The 18,938-nt window shown below is 60.2% G+C and overlaps 2 protein-coding genes across 2 annotated transcripts; one reads left to right on the top strand and one right to left on the bottom strand.

The window, feature by feature from the left end:
- Positions 1-2,517: 2,517 nt before the first annotated feature.
- On the bottom strand, positions 2,518-9,203 carry PFKL (phosphofructokinase, liver type). Its single transcript, XM_074877991.1, has 22 exons — positions 9,075-9,203; positions 8,466-8,539; positions 8,287-8,364; positions 7,993-8,182; positions 7,629-7,794; positions 7,489-7,533; positions 7,294-7,402; positions 6,866-6,961; positions 6,693-6,785; positions 6,199-6,324; positions 6,027-6,091; positions 5,787-5,850; positions 5,554-5,700; positions 5,378-5,448; positions 5,174-5,261; positions 4,875-5,027; positions 4,577-4,741; positions 4,303-4,364; positions 3,845-3,956; positions 3,665-3,764; positions 3,448-3,553; positions 2,518-3,351 (listed from the first exon to the last, which is right to left on the bottom strand). Exons 1-22 carry the CDS (start codon positions 9,157-9,159, stop codon positions 3,204-3,206), a joined length of 2,343 nt encoding a protein of 780 aa, XP_074734092.1. The 5' UTR covers positions 9,160-9,203; the 3' UTR covers positions 2,518-3,203.
- Positions 9,204-10,844: 1,641 nt separating this feature from the next.
- PROCR (protein C receptor) lies at positions 10,845-12,944 on the top strand. Its single transcript, XM_074878273.1, has 4 exons — positions 10,845-10,931; positions 11,038-11,274; positions 12,014-12,280; positions 12,372-12,944. Exons 1-4 carry the CDS (start codon positions 10,877-10,879, stop codon positions 12,482-12,484), a joined length of 672 nt encoding a protein of 223 aa, XP_074734374.1. The 5' UTR covers positions 10,845-10,876; the 3' UTR covers positions 12,485-12,944.
- The last annotated feature ends 5,994 nt before the right edge of the window (positions 12,945-18,938 follow it).

Raw genomic sequence — 18,938 nt, 5'->3', positions numbered from 1 at the left:
AAAGGCACTGTGCTATTTGGGAGCCTTCTTGCAGCCACAAGTCCACACCGAGCGCGGGAAGCGGACGAGATGGCGAGCAAAGCTCGCTTGCTTGTGCAGAGGTGCGCAGCCTGCCTGGGTGGGACAGCGGCCCCTGAGATACAGGACACGAGCTCTCCGTGCTGCTTGGCTGCGGACCCTGGTGCTGCGCAGGGCAGCGTGGCCTTTCCGTGTCCCCACTTTCCCTGTTTGTGAGGTATCTGAGCCCCCGCGTGCTGGGTCGCGCGGCCGGGAAGGAGCGAGCGCTCCTCGGGGATGGTGACGGCCGGTGGCCACAAGCCTGTTTACTTGACCTTGGTGGGAGGGGACAGAGTTTGACCCTCATCACTTGGGTGAAGATTCCTGATGCCTTTAACTCCTCCAGTGACCTTCTGCATGAAACACAGCTGTGTTTAAATGGCCAGTGTGATTTATAATACACCAGATTTTCCTTGACAGCCAAGGCCCGAGGGACTTACCCGTTATCTTGTTCGCCTGTTGCCCTTGTGCTGAGGGCAATTCCTCTCCCAGGCTGTCTCGACAGCCTGCTCAGTGGTAGAAGTTGTGCCTGTTCATGTTAGAGAACAGGGAAGCTGCCGTTTGGGCGTGCCAGACCCCCCCCCCCTCCCCAGCTTTGCTGGGAGGAGAGTGATCGGAGCAAGCGTCATCATTTCTCATCGAGGTTTGTTTGTGGTGAAGGTGGTTAATGGAGCAATTGCGTTGGCCTCAGGCTGCTCTGGTGCGGCTCCTCCCCTCTCCGCTGCAGAAGTTGGGCTGTTAATCCCCGACAGTACGACTGTCCCTGAGCAGAGCTTGCCGCCTACGTGCTGCGCTTGTCATACTTGGCTGCTGTGGGTGTTCCTGCTGGCAGCTGAGCTGCCCTTGATGCTCCCCACTGCTCCTTGCGGGGTCACCCCGCAGCATCCTGCCTGGGGGTAGGCTGGCCCCTTCAGCTCATGCCTCTTCAAGGGCCTGGCAGCCTGCCTTTGCTGCAGGATGCTGGTGGCTTTTTGCTCTGCCCTCTCTTTGGGGACAGGGAGAGGCTGGGCTGGATGTGCTGGCGAGCCTGGGTGCGCAGTTGCCACGTCCCCTCCTGCTTGACCTGGCAGGGCACGGGGTGGTTGCCCATCACGGGCTGTGCCTGTCTGTCTCCCCGCCAGGAATTTGGCACTCCAGGCTTTTTATTTTGGGTGGAAATGAGGTATTAGGGCTGCAGTGACCCCTGTCCCCAAGTTGCATCCAAACGTGCAGCTGGTCTGAGCGTGGGGACACCCCCTTCCCCATTCACACCCTAAACGTGGCTGCTGGAGGAGGGCTGCGGTGCCGTGCCAGCCCCTGCAGTGCCCTGCCTGCTGCCGAGCGCGCCAGGCAGGAGAAAACACGCCTGCCAGCTACGCCCGGGCACGAGGCTCCACCCGGGCCATGGCACAACCGTGTGGCTTTTCGGCGTGACCTGCTTTCACCCTGACCTGCCTCAGCGGGGGATATCGAGCGGTGAGGGCAGACATGTCCCAGTCATGGAAAACGCCAGCAGCTGTCTGCCTGCGGGCATGGATCCAGCACGACTTGTGTTCAGACCGTTCTCGGGGACTCTCGGAGGCTTGATGGGACAGGGACCACCACGGTGCGGTGTCTGTGGCTGATGGACGGTCTTGCTTGGGAGCTGGTTGGGGCTCCTTGAAAGCAGCACATGGGATGGTGGGAGAGCCCACCGCTCTCTGCCTGGCGTCCCCAGAGCAGATACTTGCCCAGGAAGAGCAGTGATGCTGCTTCCATCAGCAAGTAAAACACTATTTCTCCGTCTGTCCAGCTCTGGCAGGGAAGATACAATGATTATCATCATCTTCCAGAGCTTAAAACAAGTAACGTAGCCAGCTAGGGGAAAAGCACTGAAATCAAGGGGGACTTGTCACTTGGGGACAACTCCATGGGGAGGAAAAAAATAACTGCATATCTGACCCAAAAGACTGTGATGCATCCTTGTGCTGGCGACATCCCAGAGGCTGGAGCCGTCAGCTGAAAGCCCCAAGAGGAAAATGGCCTGGGAAAGGGGGTACAGGCAGCCGTCCGGCCTCGGCCAAGCGCGGCAGAGCTCAGCCAAGCCCGAGCACTGCAGGCGGGAGCCAGTGCGCTTGGCAGCTGCCCTGAGAAACTGCCTTAACAAACAAACACAGCGCCTTGATAAATCACTTCTGCGCTTTCTTTGAAGGTGGGAACCAAGCCATGGGAGAAGCAATTTTTCTCCAGGATTGCGAAGTCTGCCCGCAGAGGGATGCTGACCTAGCACCCGCCACAGCCCAGCCAGGGAGAGGCCGCCCGCAGTCCCACTCTCCCAGGCTTTGAGGACGCATGAAGCAGGGAAACGTCCTGGCCCAGCATCAACCTGGCCCCAGCAAACCATCTGGCTTTGCTCATTCCCATCCTAACCCCAGGTCTGCCCCCCCCATTCCTCCCCACGGGGACTCGGCGCGCAATGACCACTCTCCGGAGCGAGGCAGGTTTGGCTCCAGCGGGTTTTATCTCTAGAGGAGGAGAGCAGCGCCACGAATCATACAAGATTTGGGGGTTACAGAGCAGCGGTGAGATGATGGGCACGGCACCCGGGGCCGTGCGGTGACGGTCGCATCCAAGCATCATGCAAGGTGGCCGGGGAAGAGGGGCTGGCCAGGACCGGTGCTCTGCGCTGAGCCCTCGAGACACCCCACTGAGCAAACGCCGGGGGAGGATGGAGCTCTACCGGGGCTCATGGGGCAGCCAAAAGCCCCCGGGACCAGCCCCTACCTGCTGCAGGACGGCACCGCATCCCCCTCAGCTCCCCTCCTGCACGCAGGGCAGGCAACTAAAAGCAGCAGTTGGCTCAGGCGGTCAAGCCGCTAAATAAAGAATCAAGATACCCCACCATTAAATAATAGGAATAAACTCTTAAGGGATGATTAAGGGTCTGGGATGTGCAGCTGGGCTCTAGCAACACCTCTTGTCTGCATCTGCACAGGGACCAGACCCTGGACCAGCGATCTGGGGCAGGATTGTGCTGTTTTGGGAGCTGGGACCAGGCTCTGCCTGCTTCAAGGGGTCGATGGCAAAGCTACAGGGCTACTGAGAACAAGGGGGGACCCGGTGCTCCCCGAGCAGCACGTGGGGATGGAGAGGATGTGGAGAGGGGGCTACAGCTCAGGCTGGTGGGACTAGAAGCCCTTCTCGATGCTGAGTGTGCGGCGGGTGACATGCTCCATCTTCCCCGAGATATACTCGGTCAGGCTGATCTGGTAGTTGGCGAGCATCTTCAGCATCAGCCGCAGGTTCAGCCACCACTGCTCTTGGGGCAGCCTGTGCCTGTGCAGGGGGGGGACACGGCTCTCAAGTGACCCCAGGGACGGCCCAGGAAGGTCCGCCCAGGGCCTGATAAACCGCTGGGGCGTGGGAACTTACTCGAAATCGGTGACTTTCTTAAGCTCCGTCACGGGGCTGAAGGCCACCACCTTCTTCCTGAGCCCGATCACACAGGCAGAGTCGTCCGAGTTGGCAAACACACGCCCTGGGAGGGATACACAGCTGACCATGGCCACCTTCCAGGGGCTAAACGGAGCAGCAGGGGCTACCCAGTGCCACCAGCCACCCCCCATGGGACCCCCAGCCGTCAGCTCACCCTTGCAGTAGACCTCCTCCAGCTTCTCTGACATCCACAGCACCGCCTTCACTCCCAGCTTGGTCCCATAGTTGCGGTCAAAGGGGGTCGGGGCTCCCCCCTGGGGACAAAGAAATGGGCACATCAAGCCCACCCAGCTCTTGGGGACAGCAGTGGCCTGTGTGGTCCTGTCCCCTGTACCTGCTGGAGGTGGCCCAGGACGTTAATCCTGCAGTCGAAGATGCCTTTGCCCTCGGAGGAGTAGAGGTTGTAGAGGAACTCGGTGGTGTAGTGCTCATGGCACTTCTCGTTGCTGGAGGAGCAGAGGGAAGAGGTGGGGGGGCTGCTCCTTAATCTGGCATCCCCAGGGGGTTCCTCCATGCTCCTCTAAACACCTTTTTTTTTTTTTTTTCTGTTTTGTTCTCCCTGAGGCCCAGCGCCCCAGCCCATCTCCCCAGGATGGCCCCGGATGCATCCAGCGTAGAACTGTCCCCCTGGCCGAGCATGGCATCCCCAGGCAGGACGCCGTGCACCCACCGTGCCAAACCCCGCTGCACCCGGGAACCCCTCTCCAGCTGCGGGCAGAGCTCAGCTCCGCCCTTGCTCCCCACCACGGGGCTGGGTTTTTCAGCGAGTGTCCCCAGGGGCCCCCAACTCACCGCAGCACCAATCCTCTCTGGATATCTGTCTTCATTTTGTCGGTCAAGTGCTCCACATTGGCCTGCAAGATGAACGCCAGGATGCTGGCAGCCATCCTGGGTCCCTCTGGTCCTCTTGGTTGGACCCAAGTGCCACTAACAGCAACACAGCAGCTTCCCAGGCCTTGACCGTGTTCCTCCAAATCCTGCCCTGCCCCACAGCCCTCCCTTTCCCAGTTTTCCTTCTTATTTTACCCAAACGATGCTGCCAGAAAGCAGCTCCCGCCCTGTTCACCTTCAGGTCATGGATGGTGAAGGGATCTTCGTAGACGTAGGCGGCGTCAGCGCCCACCGCGATGCCGGTGACAGTCGACAGGTACCCGCAGTAGCCCCCCATCGTCTCCACGATGAAGACCCGGCGCTTGGTGCCTGAGGCCGACTGCTTGATGCGGTCACAACTCTGTGCCAGGAGAAAGGCAGCTCACACTAGGAAAACCCATTTTTGCTGCCTGGGATGGGATGTTGGTTCATTCCCGCCTGTCGAGGGGTGGAGCGGGACGGCCCCGCGAGCTGCGCCCTGCCCTGTTCCCCACCTCCATGGCCGCGTTGACGGCTGTGTCTGAGCCCAGGCTGAAGTCGGTCCCGGGGACGTTGTTGCTGATGGTGGCGGGGATGACGCACATGATGATGCAGAGCTCCTCGTACTGCCCACGGGCCTCCACCAGCTGCAGCACCCCCTCGTACGCCTGCAAGCAGCCGAGAGCTGGGGAGATGCTGGCCCCAGGGGATGGATCCACACCCCAAAAGGGATGGCCTGGGGGGCTGGTGTCGCCTGGGATGCCAACAGCCCGCCCTGGCCCCCACCGAAACAGGGCTGAGGGGTCCCCCGCACCTCAAACCCCCCAATGACCAGCAGCCCCTGGATGTTGAATTTCCGCACGTTCTCCACGATCTTTTCCATGCAGGTCTTGGGCAGCGTCCTGCGGTAGGGAAGGGGAGAAGAGACCACGGGGTGAGGACAGGGGGTCCCTGCAATCCCCCGGGGCAGCAGCGTCTCTTCCACTACGTCCCCCAGCCCCCCCGGGGCTGTGCTTACCGTTTGGTGCCCAGCATGGACCCGCCGCGTCCCAGCCAGCCTGCCACGTCGTGCCAGCCCACCTCACGGATCTGCAAGCAGCAGCGCTCGGTTTTGGGGTGGGGGAGCACCCCACCACCCCCCCTCCAAGCCCAAACTCATCCCTCTGGGAAACCCAGGCTCGCCGTTCCCCTTACCTGCCCCTTGGCCAAGCCCTCGAAGCCGTCGCTCACTGCATAGATGGTGTGTCCCTGGCAAATGCTGATCCGCACGGCTGATCTGACGGCAGCGTTCATGCCCGCGGCGGGGGCACCCACGTTCAGGATGGCCAGGCTGAAGGGGCTCTGTGGGGACAGGGATGGGGACAGCACTTGGGTGCGTGTCCCCAAGGCAGGGATGGTGTCCCCTGCCGCTCTCCAACCCTCCTCACCTTCTCCTGTGCTGGCTTCTGGTGCGCCAGAAGCTTGTAGATGTTCCAGTTGTTCTCAAAGCTCCTGCAAGGACAAGGCAGCATGGCCCCAAGGCGTGCCTGGACCCTGGGGAGGGGGGGGACGACCCTCCCCGGCTGCAGGAGCGGCTGGTTTTCCCCCAGGGAGAAGCCCCCATCCCAGCACCTCCTTTTGGCCACCCCATAGGGATATCTCCCCCCATCCCGGTCGCTGCTCCTCACCTCCCACGGAGCTGGATGGCCTCCTCAAACCTCTTCTCATCCATGGCCTTCTGCACATCCTTCGTCTTGGCAGGGGGAGAGATGCAGCACCGTGACCCCCACGCCTGCGGGGAGGGGAGCGGGACCCCCACCCAGGGGGCTTGGTGTGCCCGATCCCCGCCCCGGTACTCACCACCTGGACGCACTCCATGAGCGGCAGCCGCACCGACTGGTTCCCCGAGAGGCTCACCACGCAGGCGGGGGTGTCTGGCGTGGCCTCCAGCAGTGCCATCACCGCCTCCATCCCCATCTTGCTGCTCTGCGGAGCGAAAGGGACCCCCGCCACCCCGTGACACCTGGGCCACCCGTGCCAGCCGGGCGGGATGCTCCCCTGGGCTCGCACAGCAACACTCCCGCAGGCTTGGAAACCTTGCAGCTGCTTGACCGCCTGATTTACAGCCAGAGAGCTGCTGGTTTTATTTAAAAACCCGTGAAATTTGCAGCACATGAGGGGTAACGGGTGCATCACTCTGCCTGGCACAGCGGGGCCAAGCCTGTCTGAGCCTCCTCTCAGCCAGCAAGTCCTTTGCAACAGGCAGAGGGAAGGCAGGAGTGGGGTGCCCCAGCCGCCTGCTCCTTTCTGCAGGGTGACCCCCCCCTTCCCGTGTCCCCCCTCCCAAAACCTACCAGCACACGGTCAAAGGCTGAAGGGGTCCCTCCGCGCTGCACGTGGCCGAGGACGGTGACCCGCGTGTCGAAGCCCAAGCGTTGCACCACCAGCTGCGGAGCAGAGCAGACGTCACGCCGGGGACCCGCTGGCCACCGCGGGTGCCGGAGCGGGCGCCGGAGCGGGCGCTTACGTCCTTCACGTAGTTGGAAGAGATGGGTTTGCCGCTGCGGTCGATGGCGCCCTCGGCGATGATGATGATGTTGAGCCGCGACCCTCTGCTGCGCGTCTGGGTGTGAGGGGAAGAAAACAGCCGCCGCGGCTTAGCCAAAACTCACCGGCGGCCGCGTCTGAGCATCCTTTGCCCCCACTGGCTGTAGCCCGGAGAGGTGTGTGGCGGGGGTGGCTCAGGTTCTGGACGGCCGAGCCCCCGAGCCACCGCTGCCCCTGGCATGCAAGGGCTGGATTTGCACTCGGCTGAGTGCCCCGTTTCACAGGGACAATGGCGGGAGCTCCCGAAGCTTCGCAGGGGCCGGGCACTGGCTGCGGGGCTCAGCCCAGGTCCCTGTGGGGACCTTCCAGGGAGAAAAGGGGGACGGGACTGTAGGAAGCCCCCCTCACCTCCCCGAGCCTCTCGCACATGAGGTCCTCCCAGCCGTCCTCCGGAGGGGATTCGGGGATGAAGAGCCAGTCAGCGCCTGAAGCCAGGCCAGACACCAGCGCCAGGTACCTGGGGGGGACACGGCGGTGGCAGCACCGGCCCCAAAATGTGGCGTCCCGTCCCACCGATGGGCTTCCTCGCCCGCGGGGGCTTACCCACAGTGGCGGCCCATCACCTCCAGCACGAAGGTCCGCTGGTGGCTGCAAGGACACGGGTGGGAGGAGAAGGAAGGTGGGTGCGTACGCCCAGGGGGGGAGCGGTCAAGCCCCCAGCCCGCAGCCCCCAGCCCGCTCACCTCTGCGCCGTGGTGGTGATGGCGTCGATGACCTCCATGATGCGGTGCAGCGCTGAGTCGGTGCCGATGGTCATGTCAGTGCCGCAGAAATCGTTGTCGATGGAGCCCACCAGCCCCACGATGTTCAGGCGGCTGTTCTCCTGCGCCACCTCCTTGCTGATCTGCCCTGTTGGGGGGGCGGGGGGAGGATGGGACACACGGTTATTTTAGGGTGCTCCCATTCTCCCCCCAGCATCGGGCTGGATGCTGCGGAGCGGCAGAGGAGCCCAGCTCTCCCTGGGGGTCCTAGTGGGGCTGGGGGGGGGGGTCACACCCCTTGAATCACTCTACCCACCCAAGGGTTTTGGGAGGGGGGTTCACCCACCATCTTGGACCAGCTCCTCCAGCAGCTCGCCCCACTCGGAGCGGAAGATGTCGGCGCCCGTCAGGCTGCCGTCCCCGCCGATGACGCACAGGTTGGTGATGCCGTGCTCCACCAGGTTACGGGCAGCCCGCAGCCGGCCCGCGCGGGTGGTGAAGGCTTTGCAGCGGGCGCTGCCGATCACCGTCCCACCCTGGAGAGTAAAAAAATGGGGGGGGGGGACGACACACACAGCTCGTCACGCAGGTTTGGGGGAGTGGGATTTGGGGGTCCCGTGGCCCCACCGGTGATCCTCACCAGCTGGATGATGTTGGAGACGCTGAGCCAGTTGGCTTGCTTGATGTTGTCTCCCCCCTCCACCAGCCCCTCGTAGCCCTGCAGAGAAACGGGGAGCGGAGGTGAGGGGTGACCTGGCACGGGGTGGGGGGGGTGGTTTCCCCCCACCCACGACGGGGAGCGGAGGGGGGTCCACCAACCTCATAGATGAGGAAGACCTTGGCTCCCACGTATATCCCCATGCGGGTGACGGCGCGGACGGCGGCGTTCATCCCTGGAAAGGTGAGACGTGAGCTGGGGAGGCCCCACGGGACCCCGCGCCCCACAGGGTGACCCTGAAGTGTCCCCTCGAGCGGGGGGCACCCACACGGGCAGAGGCCGGGGAAACTCAGTGCACGGGTGGGAGCTGCGGATGAGCAACTGCCTGAGAGTGAGACGTATTAGAAATCGCTGCTTATCGGCGGGTGGGGGGGGGGCACCGTGGGGGTTCCCCCGTGGGTCCGTGACCTCTCACGGAGGGGGGTCCGTGGGGGGGATGGGGATGGGGAAGCGCCGCAGGTGGGACGCGCCGACCCTTCCCCCGTGGGGGGGGGGGAAACGGGAGCGGGGTGTGTGTCCGCCACCCGCCTCGCCGCTCCCCCGCCCCGGGCGCCCGGGGAGGAGCGAGGGCCGCGTCTCCGTTGCGCGCCCCGAGGCGCCGCGGACTCCGGCCCCGCCGCGCCCGCAGGGCCGGGCGGCCACGGCCACGCAGCGCCCCCGGGACGGGCCCGGGGCCGCGCCGCCCCCCGCCTCCTCCCGCCGGGCCCCACCTTGCGCGTCGCCGCCGCTGGTGAGGACGGCGATGGCCATGCCGGCCCCCGCCATCCGCAGCCGCTCCAGCTCCGCCGCCGCCATCGCTGCGCTCCCGGCACCGGCGCCGCCGGACACGCCCCCGCGGAGACACGCCCCCTAAAGGCCACGCCCCCTAAAGCCCACGCCCCCGCCAGGGCACGCCCGCTCCCGGCCAAGCCACGCCCCCCGCCGCGGGGCCACGCCCCTCCCCGCCGCCGGGCCGCGCCATACCGTGCCATACCGTGCCATGCTGTGCCATACCGTGCCATACCATGCCATACTGTGCCATACTGTGCCATGCTGTGCCATGCTGTGCCATACCGTGCCATACCGTGCCATGCTGTGCCATACCGTGCCATACTGTGCCATACCGTGCCATACCGTGCCATACCGTGCCATGCTGTGCCATGCTGTGCCATACCGTGCCATGCTGTGCCTTACCGTGCCATACTGTGCCATACGGCGCCATACCATGCCATACTGTGCCATACCGTGCCATACCACACCATACCACACCATACTGCGCCATGCTGTGCCATACTGCACCATACTGCACCATACTGTGCCATATCGTGCCATACTGTGCCATACCGCACCATACCATGCTGTACTGTGCCATACCATGCCATACTGCGCCCTACCCTGCCATACCACACCATACCATGCCACACTGTGCCATACTGCACCACGCCATGCCATACCACACCATACTGCACCATACCATGCCATACTGTGCCATACGATGCCACACTATGTCATACTGTGCCATACTGTGCCATACCATGCCATATCACGCCATACTGCACCATACCGTGCCATACCACGCCATACAGTGCCATACCACACCATACCATGCCATACCATGCCATACTGTGCCATACTGTGCCATACTGTGTCATACCATGCCATACTGCCCCATACTGTGCCATACTGTACCATACCATGCCATACTGCCCCATACTGTGCCATACTGTACCATACCATGCCATACCGTGCCATACCACGCCATACTGTGCTATACTGTGCCACGCTGTGCCATACATGCCATGCCACACCGCACCATACCGTGCCATACCGTGCCATACTGTGCTGTACCGTGCCATACTGCCCCATACAGTGTCATACTGTGTCATACCGTGCCATACCATGCCCTACTGCACCATACTGCACCACACCATGCCACACCATGCCATACTGTGCCATGGCAGGCAGGGTGGTGCTGGTACCTGCTGCCCTAGGCTGTGGTATGCTGTGCCAGCAGGGCGAGCTGGGTGTTTTAATATAGATTTCGTGGGTTTTTAATTTTAATCTATGATTATTTTAGGTGTAATTAAAAACCAAGCCTACGGAGCGAGCCCAGCCTGCAAGGCCGCTCCCCTCCATCCCTCCCTTCTCCTCTGCAGTGGTCCCCCACCGCTGTGTCCCTGCTGGCCTCCTGCATCGCCCCAGGGGAGCGGGGACGGGGCCTCTGCCCAGCCTATGGATGGGGAAACTGAGGCAGGTGCTGGCCACTCGCTCCCGCCGGCTGGAGCGGTGCCGTGTGGTCCTGCAGGCCCTGGGGTGAGCTTGGAGCCTCATCCCGCATCACCATCCCCAGGCGCTGCAGGGCCCGGCATGTCTGGCAGGGAAGGGGTGTGGGTGGCTTGGGCTAAGGAAATGGGAGAGACTTGGCCGGACTCCCACTCTCCTCCTCCCGCAGCCCCACCTCCCCGGTTCGGCTTAACTCCCTGCGTCAGACCATCGGTGGGGCCACCATTCCTGTCCCATCCCTGTCCCCACGATGCTCTGGTTGCTGCTGCTCTGCGGTGCCCTGGGCTGCGGGGCAGACCAGGCGGGTAAGGCGAGGACACGGTGGCGGTGGGGTTGGAGAGACTTGGGGTTGGCGTGGGGGACATACGGGGAGGGGACGGGGTGGTGGGTGATGTCTGGTGTCTCTCGCAGCCCCGCTTGCCTTCACCATGCTGCAACGGACCCGTGTCTCCAAAGGCAGCTCCGTCTTCTGGGGGAACGCCAGCCTGGACGGGCAGCTCAGCCATCTCCTGGAGGGGTTTAATGTCACCCAGGTGCTGCCGCTGGAGCCCCCGGATGCCTGGGCCAGGCGGCAGCAGGACGTGGCCACCTACCTGGTCTACTTTGGCCAGCTGGTGAAGCTCTTCAGCATGGAGAGGCCCATCAACTGTGAGTGGTACCCTTGGGGGACACAGGGATGGGGACGCATGGCCTGGTGGGGGGACAGGTCCCGCTGGGGAAGGGGAGCCCCCCCCTGCACTACTTGGGCACGGGGATGGCTCTTCAAGGGACTGCTGGGCAAAAGGACGGGGACACGGCTACCTGCAAAACCCTGCTCTGGGCAAAAGGAGCCTTTCTGCAGAGCTGGGAATTGTGGAGCCCACGCTGGGAGCAGGGCAGTGCTCAACCTCTTGCTGCCCCTTGGGAAAAGGGCTGGGGGCTGCAGCCTGGGGGGGTCGGTTGAGGTGTGGGCACCCTGCCTGCACCCCACTTGCATCCCACCTGCACTCTGCCTGCACCATGCAGCCTTTGCGGGGTGCTGACGGCGATGGTTTCACACCCCTGCCTGCATTGCTCCGCAAGCCTGCGTTATCCCTGATGTTCCTGCCCAGAGTTTGTTTTAACATCCTTGTCTTTGTTACCCCCAAACCAGTTTTGTCCCAGCTCTGTGTTTCTTTACCTGGCCCTTGGGGAGCACTTTCTCACCGCGGGGTCTCTGGCGTGAGCCCCATGTCTCCCCTCGCCCGGTGTCCCCGCGCTCCCTGTGCCGTGTCCTACCATGAGAGCGATGAATAGCTCGCTCTGCACCAAAAAACCACCCGTCTCTGTAAAACTGATGCTGGTGACGGCAATGGGCTGCTGAGGGTGGGAGCGTGCTGACCCCGGGCCCCTCCCTCTGTCCCCACAGACACCCAGATGCTGTGCTGCCACCTGGGCTGCCGCCTCTTCCCCGACGGCACGGCCCACAGCTTCTACGAGGTGACCCTCAACGGGACGGCTTTCCTCAGCTTCCACGTCCCCAACGCCACCTGGCAGCGGCGCTGGCCTGGCAAGGACGCGGTGGCCACCTTTGCCGAGAGGGAGCTGATGAAGTACCCCAAGACCACCCAGGACCTCCAGCATTTCCTCAACACCACCTGCGTTGGCATCCTGCGGGCTCAGAGCGCCAGGACAGGTCCGTGCCGGGGCTGGGGGGGGGCGGTGACACGCGGTGGCACGGTGGGGGTGACCGCCATCGTCACCTCCATCCCTCTCACCTCTTGCAGGGAAACAGAGCAGCCGGTCGCATGCCCCGCTGGTGCTGGGCCTGATCCTGGGGATCTTTGCCTTGCTGGGCATGGCCGTGGGGATCTTCTTGTGCACGGGAGGGAGCTGCTAACGGATCCGGCAGCTGTCCCACGTCACCCCATGGAGGCAGGGGATGGACCCATCGTCACCCTGTGGAGCAGGGACCGAGCCTGCGCCTCACAAGAGATAACATCTCCCCAGCACCGCAGGCTTTGCTCCCAAAGGATGCTGGTGGCTTCCCTGCCCGGTCCCAGCTGGGGTGACCCCCCCAGCAGCAGCACCCTGCTCTGGGGACGGCCCCCACGCTGGGCTGGCACAGCGCACCGAGACTTAACGCAGAAATACACTTGGCACAGATGGAAAAAATGGGGAAGGGGGGTGGGGTGGGGGGAAAGTGGCAGGAGAAACAGCCAAGAAAGGGTTAAAAGGATGGCATTGAAGCCCACATTTATCCCTGTTCCAGTGGGGATAAATGCGCAGGAGGGAGGATGTCACACCTTTGTGGCACTGCTTTGAGATGTTCTGTAAATAAAACCACCTGTCAGCTCTCACAGCGCATTTGGTTGCTCTCATATTTCCCCACACCCCCCCCCGCCCCCCGGCAGCACGGATGTGGGGCTGCAGATCCATCCTGGGGGGCAGGCACAGGGGCAGCCCCAGTTGCTGGTGCTCCTGGGGGTTGCCAGCCCCTGCGTCAGCCCCAGGCCACGCACCGTGTTTGCAAAGCCTCTGGAGAGAGGCTGGTAGGGTTTGCGCCTCCCGAGCTCATTTCAATCTGTCCGCAGCTTTGGTTGGACTCAATTAAGTTATTTTTCCAATGGCCGACTGGTGACGCTTCATTTATTTTTCATTTCCTCATCTTTGTGCGAGGCGCTACGGTCGAGTACAGACAGCTGTAACGGTTTTTCTGAGCAGATTAACACGTTCACTGTTCTCCCCTAAGGGTGCTGCCGGGAGGGATGCGGGAGCGGGGGGACACTGGGCGAGGGGCAGGGCAGGTGTGGGGCGATGCGCTGGGGACCCCAAGACCGGAAACTGCTCCCCAAGGGCCGGCTAAAGAAATGCAGAGCTGTACCACTAGTGCTGTCCAACAGCATTCGTTGCTTTATTTGCCTTTTGTGCAAGCTCAATCCGAGCTAAAACAGGCCCTTTGATTGCTTAGACTTCAGTTATATTATTAATAAATTCTTGGCTGCGTTTCTCTTTTGCCCATAAAACGACACCCCTCTTGTCTCTGCTGCCCCGAGGGCAGGAAGGGCTGGGGATTAGCCAGGAGCTGGCTTGGACTATGGAAAGAGGGGACAGCGCAGGAGCAAGGAGCTTTCCTGGGTTAATTTCCAGCTTGTTCCTTCCTAAATATCCTTCCCTGCAGCTCAAAGCAAGAAAGAAAGGGTGGACAGGGGGGGAAGATGGGAAAAAGAGAATTAGGACAGAAAGGGGATGGAGGAAGAGGTCTCCAAAGACCACATCTCATCACCTTGGCCCCCAGCCACCCCCCTCGCAGCCCCCGCCTCCACCAGGCTCTCAGGGCAGGGGCTGGGATGCTCCCCACCCTTCAGTGGGCTCCTTTGCAAAAGGGAGAGGGCAGCCAAGAGGCCAGAGGATCCAAAATGACAACGCTGAGGCACGTCAACATCATTGCTCAGCTTCTAAAGAAGTGCCCTTGGTGGGAGCTCTGCCGCAGGCATCAGGGGCATCAGGGGACGCGAGGCTGACGGGGAAGGTCAAGCGCAGTAGGCTTGCTCCTCACAAAGGGGTAAACACGCTTGTAGCGGGGAGAAACTGCTGCGTTGGCAGCGCTGCTTCGGCTTTTGGGTGTGGGGCATCTCCGCTGCCTGCGCACGGAGGCAGATGTTGCACCGGGAGGGGGGGGGGGGGGCGGGCGCAGATCCCCTGGAGCGATTCTGCCAGCGAGGCCTCGGGGGCTGCACCTCCCAGGAGTCATGGCCTGAGGTTGGGAAGGTGCTGTTGGACACAGGTTGGAGAAACCGGGGAGGTCTGAAACAGGGCTTGTTTTGCTCCGTGCTTCTGAAACGTGTCATCTTTTGGACACATGAGGAAGCGTCCACTTTAAACAGCTCTGGAAAAGGCTTTTTGCTGCCCCCAGGCCCCCCCCGTTGCATGTCAGTCACAGCAGGAGAGCGTGCTAGAAAGGAGCCAACTCTGCTGCTGGTCTCTCGAGTCTCTGCCAGCGATCACAAGGGGATGGGGCAGCGCCCAGCAGCGGGGCTCCCCCTGAAACTGCAGGATCCTGCACAACAGCCTCATCCTGAACCATGCCCACGGGCAACGCACCCAACGCTGCCACCCCCCAGCCCAGGGCCACCTCCCTGGTGGTGACCAGCATCTGCGCCCAATGGGGGCACAGTGGCCAAGAGCAGAGGGGCTATGGCAATAGCATCCACCCCCAGAATTTCTCTTTCTCATCCCAAAACCCCAAACTCCCTCATCACAGGGCCACCAAGGTGTAGTATGTGGCGGCCACGGGGCCATGCTGGGGTCCCTCCCCACCACCGCTCCAGCATGTACCATCTGTCCGCAGCTGGTAGCCACATCCATGGCTGATCCTCTCCCAAATTTGGTTGTTCTTCCACCCTTGCTTGCAGCTTGGGACAGGCGCCAATGCTTAACCACATATCCTGTCAACACAGGGTTGTTTGCAATTTGCTCCTTGTTTTTTTTTTTTTTTTTTGTTTGGGGTTTGTTTTGTTGGGTTTTTTTTGCAAGAGGGTGAACAAACGCACATGCAGACCTTTGGAGGCTTTAACTAACTCCTCTACACAGTGTCTCCCCCAAAACAAACCATCCCAGGCGCCTGCACCGCTCACCCTCTGAGGCTTTGCTCTCCATGCGCCGCTCGGTTTCCATTACTCAGCTCTGCTATCGCTGGTTTAGATAAGGGTTCAGATAAAACACCCAGCCTTGAACCTTGGCATCGTCTTAACTCACTGGAGCAACGTGCTAGGAACCGGCTTTGCCCATGGGTGCTTCAGCTGGGTCCCCCCACTGCCTTTCAGACATCAGCTCGCCCCACAAGGTCGCTGTCCCCGGCCGTGTCCTTCGGGAGCCTCCAGCTGCTGGCACAGCATCCTTGGCTCCGAGTCTGGTCTGGCAACCGCCGTGCCCTGCCCAGCCCCAGGGGCTGGTCGGCTCCAAGAGCTGCTCTTGTGCCTGCTTGGGTGGGGATGGGGAAGGCAGGAGCCGGGGGAAAGAGAAAAAAAAAAAAAAAAAAAAAAAAAAAGTGGCTTATGAGGAAAAGGGATAGCACCAGATTTACGTCTGGAAGGGATTATTCCTGTAAACAAGCCTTACGCACTCAGTGCCTGCGCTGGTGTCATCATTGCTTTTCTGAACTACAGCTCCATTCTTCTGAATTCCCCCCAGGGTCACATTGTCACAGCCCCACATTTTCATTTTGGGTGTCACCAGCCTTAGGGCATCATTTTTAACCCAGGGGCTGCACGGGGGTGAGGGGATTTGCAACGTGCACAGCCTCCAGCCAGCCCTCCCTGAGCAAGGGATGCTTTTTGGTTTTTTTGGGCAACATCGTTTTAGAAGTAGAAGCTGTTGGGTATCTGCTTTTTAGCAACCTCCTGCTCCCACACAAGAGCGGGCAGGTTCTTGGCAATATTAACCAGCAGAGGAAAGGGCTGTGCTGGTGAGCCCCTCCTCCAGGGCGCACGGGTGCCCAGGAGCCATCGCTGCCCTCTTCCCTTTCCTCTCACCTCCCAACTCAGCTCCTGACACAGCCTGAGGAAGCAGGAGGAGAAAGCTGGCTGCCGGCCACAGTCAACACCAAGCGGGGCTCCAGGGCAGCGGGGGTGAAGGGAGGCTTCTGGGCAGCAGGATGCCACCAGCGAGTGCCACCACACCTCCTGCCCTGCCCCAACCGGGCTGTCCCCTCCCTGGGGACAGCTGCAGTCTAAGCAAGCCACCCCTTGCGAGATGCTCCACTGCTGCTCCTGCAATGCTGCTCGTCAGCCCAGCAGCACAGATGGAATGAAAGGGCTCAAACAAATGAATTTCTGACAATTATTAAGACTGTGATGTGAGTCGCTGCTAATAAAGAATACCTGCTTAACAGTTATCTTCGATTCTGACTGTTAATTTCTTTGTTTCACTATCTACAAATCCCATTAAAGATTCCAAGGAATCATTGCTTCACCTTCCCTTCCCAGCCAGAGGCCCCCACAGGCTCCATCTGAACAGATGTATTCAGGAACGCTGCAAATCTGTGTGTTTTCAGAGGAATTTTCTCCTGGCAGCAGTCACTTCTGCCCTCCTATCTCCACTGCCTGTCTTTTGGAAGTAGAAAAGTTTAGATATAGATAAGTACTTTAAAATAACAAGCTCTTTGGAAAAAAAACAACCAAGGCCGCCCGCACTGTACTTGCAGAGGTTTCCATGGAATAGAAACCACTGTTTGGGAACACTTTCACCCCCGGCCCGGACACGGGGAGGAGGGGATGCTCTGTCCCAGCAGTGCTGTGACGAGAAAGACGACAGCAGCAGCCCTCTGCATGGCTGAAGCCATCGGGAACAAACCACCCCCTTGGGCCAGACTGCTCCCCAGGACCCACGTCCCTAACGCTGAAGCTCCTGTGTGCAGCCCCAAAACTTCGCCATCTGCTCTGGGATGGGCAATGTGGGTTTTAAGATGCAGCAAGCCCAGACTGCAGAGGGACAGAAGCGGGACAAGGCTGCCAGGGCACGCTGCTTTCTGGAAAAGCAGATCTGAACGCTGTTTTCACCCCCATCATCTACCTGCTAGGGAGTCCTCACCCCGCCTGCTCCTTCAGCTCTCCTGGGATGGCGGGGTAACAGAGCACTGACAGAGGCAATGAGATCTTAAAATAAGCCTGTGGTGAGACCCTGGAGGAACACACACAACTTCTGGAAGTGATCAAAACCATTCGCTTCGGAAATAAATCAGGGTCCTGTTAGCCAGGCAAGGACCATGTGCTTGTTTAAACACCCCCTTCGAAAACAGCAAGGGCTTCTAGAAATATGTTTCAAGGATAAGTACTTTGCTAGAAGAATTGAACAACATGCCTATATCTAAACCCTCAACAATCCTTGACTTGTGCAAGGATTTAGGGTAAAAGGGAACTAGGAAATTAGGTTTATTTTTTTATTTATTTGATCCAATTTTTGAGCAACAGCATTGCTTAGAGGGGGCTATGCATTACAGGATTCCCAGCTCAGAGGTTCCCACCTTCAGGACGTTTGCTTGGTCCCCAAGCAAGAAGCAATGTGAAGATCTAAGCCCTCCAAGAAGCATTTATATGACATACAGTGTGCATGGACTCCTCTGGCTCACTCACACCAGCTAAACGTTACTGAAATGTCACAGGATGTCACAGACACTGAAGAGCCTCCACATCCCCCTGGCCAGACACCCTGCAGCCCTTGGAGGACAAATACCTCCCCTGCCATGATCCTAGAAGCAGCACAACTTTCCTCAGGCAAACAGACCAAAACCAAACCAAGCGCAAATGTTTGAACCAGACCCTCATAAGCACTAGTGTACGCTGCTGTCTGCAGGGCAACCCTGAAAGCTCCGTCTGCAGGTGGGAAAGGCAGCAGACCCTGGCTCTACACACACCCCACAGTAGTGGGGGAAGAGGAAGACGGAAGGAAGCAGGGTTGCTTGGTATGATTCAGGGCTTTCTGTGTGTTTCTTCTCATGCTTGTAAGAGCTGGGGCTTTGCAGCTATTGTTGCTGTTCTACACAGCACCGGCCTCTCAGTAGTACTGACCAACAATGAAAAACAACTAACCAAACGACAGGAAGGAAAAGGATTAGCAGGGAGAGGAAAAGCAGCAGCAGGAACAAGTGTCTGAAATAAATACAATGCCTGCTGCTAGGGGTGCAGGTAGGAAAGGTTACACCACCTTCTCCTGCGGAGAAGTTGAGACTTTGGTGTGGAGTCCTGGCTTTGTGGTTTTATTGCTACAGGCAAGCACTGGCAGCACGGTTGTGTGCAGGTGGAATAGGGAGGCAGGCAACCAAACAGACCCTCGAGGGGCTGAGATAAAATGAACCAACCCCACGCACAGGGATACTGGAAGGAGAGTTTCTTTGACATCCAGGGTTCCTCAGAAATCTAAGCTAAGGGGGAAAGCAGGGACAGAGCTGTCTGACCTCTGCAAAGAGCCAGTCATCAAATGGGCAGATGCCTGAAGTAGCAGCCTCACCTGGGATTAACAATTTACATTTACAGATTTTGAGGAAGACAAGCATTGAGACACAGGGTTTGGCATCCCAGGTTTGTCTTGCTCCCCTCTCTCAGTTGTTCCTGAAGACCCCGCTTTGCTCTGCCAAGGCAAATGTACAAAGGGTCCAACAGGAAGCCTTCCCAGTGCTGCTGCTTCCACTGCGTCAGCTCCCACTGGAGTTTAAGGGTTGGGTGGGACATTGCTAGACCAAGGGCAGCACACAAGGGCAGAGCCAGAGCTGCTCTCCACCTCTCCGAGCTCAGATCTGAGCTAAAGTAATGAAGAAAAAACAAACAACAAAAAAACCAAACAAAAAAACCCCCCTG

Source organism: Strix uralensis, chromosome 9, assembly GCF_047716275.1.
Source record: "Strix uralensis isolate ZFMK-TIS-50842 chromosome 9, bStrUra1, whole genome shotgun sequence".
NCBI classification, from domain to species: Eukaryota; Metazoa; Chordata; class Aves; order Strigiformes; family Strigidae; genus Strix; species Strix uralensis.
This window is presented reverse-complemented; position numbering and strand designations above follow the sequence as displayed.